Source organism: Cannabis sativa, chromosome 5 (assembly GCF_029168945.1).
Source record: "Cannabis sativa cultivar Pink pepper isolate KNU-18-1 chromosome 5, ASM2916894v1, whole genome shotgun sequence".
In the NCBI taxonomy this organism is placed as follows: Eukaryota; Viridiplantae; Streptophyta; class Magnoliopsida; order Rosales; family Cannabaceae; genus Cannabis; species Cannabis sativa.
The window spans coordinates 67,588,242-67,594,548 of NC_083605.1; the positions used below are offsets into that span (position 1 = coordinate 67,588,242).

Consider the following 6,307-nt stretch of genomic DNA (forward strand, 5'->3'; position numbering starts at 1 on the left):
CCAATCAAATCCGCACAAGTGCGGATATCCGCATTTTGCGGATTGGATTGGATTGGATCGTGCGGATTGGATTGGATCGGATACTTTGTGAACACCCCTAGTATTTCATATCCATAATTCAACACAAAGCTCTTTAAAAAAAAAATTATAACATGGTTACTTTTATTAATATATTCATTTGGTTGTTATAAAGTTGGATTATAAAATTTTAACAATTGTTTCTCCACAGAATATTATTAAGGTACTATTAATTGTAGATCAGTGACAAAAAAAAAATACTGACAAATTTCTTCATGACGATGTCCATTCAAATTTTTTATTTTTAGTTTCATTTAAGTTGTATATTAGTTGTATAATTTGTGCTAGTACAATATTATTATTTTAAAAAAAATAGAGTTCAGAATTGGCAACACACAACTCGTACAGAGAAAACTCAATTGTTGTAAGTTTTGTTTGTATAACATAGAGGCATTAATATTAGTTGTTTTAAGATTTAATATTAGTTGTCTCACAACAAATATAAAGGTTGCATTAGTTTCATAATAGTTATCTCATAGTTGACGTACAATGCTTAAATTTTCACACTATCAGAAAAAAGATGCCACTACTACAAAACAAGTCTTTAGAGGCACTTTTTTTTTTCAGCTTAATACTAAACAATCGACGCTATAGAGTGTGGATAAATAAAATTTAAATAAAAAACACCCTATAGCGTTGGTTATTATAAAATAATCGACGCCATATGGTGTTAAATTTTAATAACACCACATTTGGCGTTAGTTATTTTGTAATAACTGACGCTATAGGGACACGCATTGGCTGACGCGTGTCCCCTATGGCATCAGTTATTACAAAATAACCAATGCCATAGGGTTTATATAACCTTATTCAGCCCTCTGTCTTACTCACTTCGTCTTCTCCAAAAAAAAAAAACGAGCAGCCCCTTCACGAAACCCTCTTTTTGTAGAGAAATCGTTGAATCTCAATGTCCATTAAGGTATAAATTTAATCTCTAATTATTTTAGTAATTTATACTGCTTTATTTTTATTTTGGTAATTTTTTTAGGGTTTTTCTAGATTTTTAAGATTGTGTTATTATGGTGGTGCGTGGTGGCCGAATTTTAGTCAGTATTGGTGGTCGGATTTTGGTAATAAAGTAAAAATCTAAATTTTAATAGTATATATGTATGTATTTTATGTTTTATTGAATATGTATTTTTATTGAGCAATTAAATTGTTTTTATTACATTAATTTTGTGCCCCTAATTACTCTTTCCTTCTGAGGAAAGATTCCATCTCGGATGGTCTCATTTGGTTTAGGAAACTTCTTGTAAGAGACTGAATTCTCTTATGGAAAGTTGTTTAACTTTGGAAAATTTGTCTTTCCCTTTTTATAATTGATGATTTCAATTTTGCCATGATTAGAACTAGGGGTGTTCACAAATTATCTGATCCAATCCAATCCGCACGATCCAATCCAATCCAATTCGCAAAATGCGGATATCCGCACTTGTGCGGATTGGATTGGATTGAAAAATCTAAAATCTGCACTTGTACGGATTGGATGTTGTTTGACCTCAAAAAGTAACCGATCCAATCCAATCCGCACTTAATTATATATATATATTTTTAAAAAAATGATAATATATAATATATATTAATTAAAAAAAGACACAAACTTCTAATTTCTTAATCTTTTTTAGTAATATATTGAGTTGGTGAATTTTATTTATTTCATAATAAAAAAATACAAGAAAAATAATTCTTATTCACATAGACACATACATATAAATTTAAATATATATATATACTAACTTATTTATTTTAGTAATAGATACATATATATTTTAGTATAAATCTAAAGATAAGTACATATATATTGATATATATGTATATTGGTTTGATTTGTATATAAATAGAGATGGAAATAGATTATTATTGGAGTTTAAGAAACAATAGTCTTTTTTTAATTTTTTTTCTATGAAATATTAAATAATTTATTATTAAAAAAATAACCGATCTAAAATAACCGATCCAATCCGCACTATTGCTGATTGGATTGGATTGGATTTAAGCTCTTATGCGGATTGGATTGGATCCAAAATATGAAATCCGCACTTAGTGCGGATTGGATCGGATGAACACCCCTAATTAGAACAGATCAAATAAACTTTATTTGACAGGTTTGAAGTTTAATTTTGTGATCTTGGTCCATTTTGAAAGTTTCCTTTCTGATCCTGATCTACTCCTGCAGAACCCGATTCTGATGCTGCACATTAGAAATTTTTTCAGAAAGTTTTCTACAGCTGGAAAATCGTTTTTGTGGCTGTCTCTAGGGTTGCTATGTTCTATAAATAGGACCTAGAGAGCATTCAAACTATTTTTTATCTCTTCTAGTCTCATATTTTTATATCTTTCTTTGTGAGAAGAGTGTTTTATTTGTAAAAACCTAAAGTGCTCAACTAGGTTTTGGTTTTCTTATTATGATCTCATACTATTCATAGAATGGGTTGAAGAGAAACTTTGAACAAGTGTGGATCTTTGGGAGAAGACTTTTCCAAGTCTCATTTCGAGAGGAAGTGATCATATATCTTCGGAAAAAAAGATTTATTTAAACCTTACTTCGGGAGGAAGTAAGTACACATCAATAGCTGAAGGAAGTTCACTACTTGGTTTGTTTCAAAGATCATATTAGCAATGACTCAAAAAAAAAAAAAATCATATTAGCAAGGTGGACTACAAAAGGTTGTGGCAAATCACTAGAGGGAGTCTAAATTTGTTTAAGTCAATTGTTTTCGTAATCTTTAATAATTTACTAATTGATTTCATTCTCTGTGCGTGACCCCGTGAACTAGTAGTGTTTAAAAAAACGCTCATAGCAGGCACAAATCTCTTGTGTCAAATTTTAAATTCTGCACTATTATTTTTATTTTTTTTTCTTTACTGTTATTAAAGAAAATTATTGACATTTGCAAAAACACAATTTTTCACATACTCTGCTACTTTAACTCACTACCATTCTCAGAGGTGAGCTGAAATCAGATCAGACCATTTCAAAGCTTCGATGGTAACTGGAGTACATACTGTTTAACACCTCATTATGCCATTATATGCTGTAAGACTTGAATTTAAGCATGAGAAACAGAGATATCTACAAATAAAAGTTTCACTTGATACCAGAATAGAATGAGACTATCACATATAATTAGAATAACGTTCTGTTATAAGTAAGGGAAAAAGCATGGAATGCCACCCATACAAAAGATTTGGGTACTTTACAATTCTTTTCTGATTATGAAAGTCAAATAAATAGCAACATATATCAACAACTAAAGATTGCATTTTTTTGAAGTGTTTACAGTAATAATAACATTCCTCAAAGTTCAAATGGTAAAAGGTATAAGGAGTGCATCTTAGTTCAAAAAAAAATATATATTATACAGTTGAACTATTTTGCATCACAAAGACCAGAAGTTTCATCACAGAAACCATCACGATCAAGCATTTTCTTAGGTGGAGCACTTAATAGAGGAGAAGAGGGACTACCATAAGCATTTCGTCTACTGTTCCCGCAACCTAAGCTAACTCTGGTGCTTACACCAGTAGTGGGGTTTGTGCCACTTGCATACTTGCAGAGAGCCTTGTTAGACAAACAGAAGGATTAGAAGGAAAGAAAAGTCATTGCAGCATCTACCAAAAAACTACTAACAGTGAGAAAAATGATCATATGAAGAGTATTAAACTACAAATTAGGAAAATCCAACAATTTGGCCTAGCTTTCACAGCCAGTAATATTTGAGTCATTCAAGTTGCTATTTATTTGATTATGTAGTTTATGATCCACATCTTATTACTAGCTATGTAAAATTTGTTGTGTTTCTCTATAACACAAGTTCAAGAACAGAACACAAAGTACAAAACAATAAACTTAAAACCAATAGAAATTATAACCTTTAAAAGAAATTGACACCAAGTATTATACTGGTTTTGATAATAGCCTACATCCAATTTTGAGCAATACACTTTGTTTACAGTTGAAGATCAGGAATGGCTTCTTGGTACCGAAAATTCTCCCAAACTCACAATACAGTACCCTTTACCAATGGCTTGAACCTCTTTTAGAACCAAACTCAAAAATTATGAAACACTCTCAATGATCTTCTTTCTACAAATGTATAACTGTGATAATCCTAACTAACACAAAGGACTAAGTTGGTAGCTGGCTTACTAAAAGAAGCCAATCGAAGTTTAACTGAAGTAACCAATATTTCCAAAAGAGGAAGGATTCTTGAAATGTAATCTGACTAACTGGTTCAGTGTTAGAGAATCAACCTCCACAGTATCAAAACTAACAGCACCTCAAGCAGATTTTTTTTAAAGACATGGTTTTCTGGCTAGAAAAGGTCATTCATGCTTAATGAAAAAGACAAAATGTTCTCTTTGTAATTAGCTTCAGAAGCAGCTTTTGTATAGTATTCCACATTATTATGATTAATCTGTGCAAGGAGACCTATAAGGCTATAACACTACATGAAGAGCAATTAGAATACAAGAAAACCAGAATAGGGTACTTAGCAGTTACCAGTTTCTGAGGAAGATCCAAAACAGCATCACTGAAGTCAGCACCTTCAATAAGTGCACCTCCAAGATCACTGCGGGTGAGAACTGATCTTGCCAGAACCGCATTTTTCAGATTAGCTTCATTAAGAACCTGGAATGCAGCCAACACTCGAAGGTTTCAAACGAACATCATCATTGTTTATTAATTTCAGTACATAAGAGTACATATATTGTAATAAAGTTGATAAGGGGCTTTAAGGCTTTACCATACGATCCATCAGAGTATCACTTAAATCTGCACCTGTTAGATCAGTGTCAAAATGAATTTTTGAATGTTAGAAACATTGTTTGTTGAAGAATAAAAGCATTATATTTGCTCATGATTTAGCTGTATGTCATGTATTAACAGGTAGTGATAATGATATGACCAAAAAGGTAGCAAAAACTCATAGTGTACTTAGTTTGGTAATGGAGTGAAATTGGTCAATACTTGAGTTTTACCTGAAAAGTTTGCTTTGTAAGCAACAGCTTTCTCAAGGTAAGCACCATTGAATGTGGAACCACTAAAATCAGATTCCCTCATATCAGCAGATGTGAAATTGGCTCTTCTGTATCAGTAGTTATGTAATGTTAGATCACTTTCAACTAACTCAAGCATCAAACTCAAAACTTTCAAGAGCACAATAGTACCATGAAAATTTCACTTAAATGCATAAAAAGGCCAAATTTTTCAAATATCAATCGCTCTCTTCTGAGTTGGGTTTCATGTTTCAAAGGAAGCAGAACAATAAAAACCAAAACTTTAGATACAAAAAACAAAGAGCTGACCTGAAATTTTCATTTACATGTACAGTCTTCCTGTGAAAAGAAAAAAGAAAACCACATGTTCTTATTAGAAGAGCCAAAAGCCAATGTTATCAAGTGACCCAAGGAATTGTGAATAAGCCAAATAAAGTACTTAAGATCAGCAGAGCCGAATTGGGCAGCTGAGCCTATTCCAAATTCACCGCGTGTGGCTGCTTCAAATTTGTTGAGATCAGCAGTTGCAGGCATGTCATTGCTGAAGCTAAAAACCGCAGCAGCAGCCAATGTTGCAGACACCAACTTTTTCCATGTGTTGGAGTCTTCTTTAACATTGGTCTTGGATTGGATTTGGTTCCTGGGACAATCTTACTTTTTCATGGAAAATTCAATAAGGTGGTGGAGAATAAGGAATAATATGGTACCACAAGACAAGTGATAGAAAAAGAGGGAGATGAATTAAGTTACCTTGAAAAGAATCTTTCTTGGGGTTCTGGGCATGAGATACTATGGTGAAGGGCTTTAAAGAATTGAGATTGGTTGAATATGAAGAAGAAGAGAGAGTCAAGGACTTAGTAAACGGTGGTGAAATTGAAGCGAGTGCCATTAGAGAGAGAGAGAGAGAGAGAGAGAGAGAGAGAGAGAGAGAGAGAGGCAGAGGACGTGGAGAAAGGAAGGTTTGGGACTTAGAATGGATCAGATTACTTCTGTCTACCCATAACAACTCTTTTTTGTTCGCACGTGCGTGCGCCTCGGTCCCAGCTAATAAGATCTGAGGATATGCTTAACTTTTTTTTAGCGCATTAATTACTTAAATTTATTATACAATTCAATAATTTACCGAATAAATACTTAAGTTTAACTTTCAGTCACAGATAACTACTTAAGTTTAATTTTTAGTGGTAATAATATCTAAGTTATAATTTTAGAACTTCTGTAAATACCT

At 32.4% G+C, this 6,307-nt stretch overlaps 1 protein-coding gene across 1 annotated transcript; it reads right to left on the bottom strand.

Annotated features, from left to right (window-relative positions):
- Positions 1-3,320: 3,320 nt before the first annotated feature.
- LOC115717423 (thylakoid lumenal protein TL20.3, chloroplastic) lies at positions 3,321-6,059 on the bottom strand. The gene is made up of 7 exons (XM_030646407.2): positions 5,830-6,059; positions 5,519-5,729; positions 5,389-5,418; positions 5,062-5,168; positions 4,827-4,861; positions 4,583-4,711; positions 3,321-3,640 (listed from the first exon to the last, which is right to left on the bottom strand). The coding sequence occupies exons 1-7, from the start codon at positions 5,966-5,968 to the stop codon at positions 3,449-3,451; spliced, it is 843 nt and encodes a 280-aa protein (XP_030502267.1). The 5' UTR covers positions 5,969-6,059; the 3' UTR covers positions 3,321-3,448.
- Positions 6,060-6,307: the final 248 nt, after the last annotated feature.

Coding starts and splice junctions, on each gene's coding strand:
- LOC115717423 (XM_030646407.2), bottom strand. CDS start 5,968: ATGGCACTCGCTTCAATTTCACCACCGTTTACTAAGTCCTTGACTCTC. Junction 5,730..5,829: donor CAAGAAAGATTCTTTTCAAG/GTAACTTAATTC, acceptor TGAAAAAGTAAG/ATTGTCCCAGGAACCAAATC. Junction 3,641..4,582: donor TGGATCTTCCTCAGAAACTG/GTAACTGCTAAG, acceptor TTGTCTAACAAG/GCTCTCTGCAAGTATGCAAG.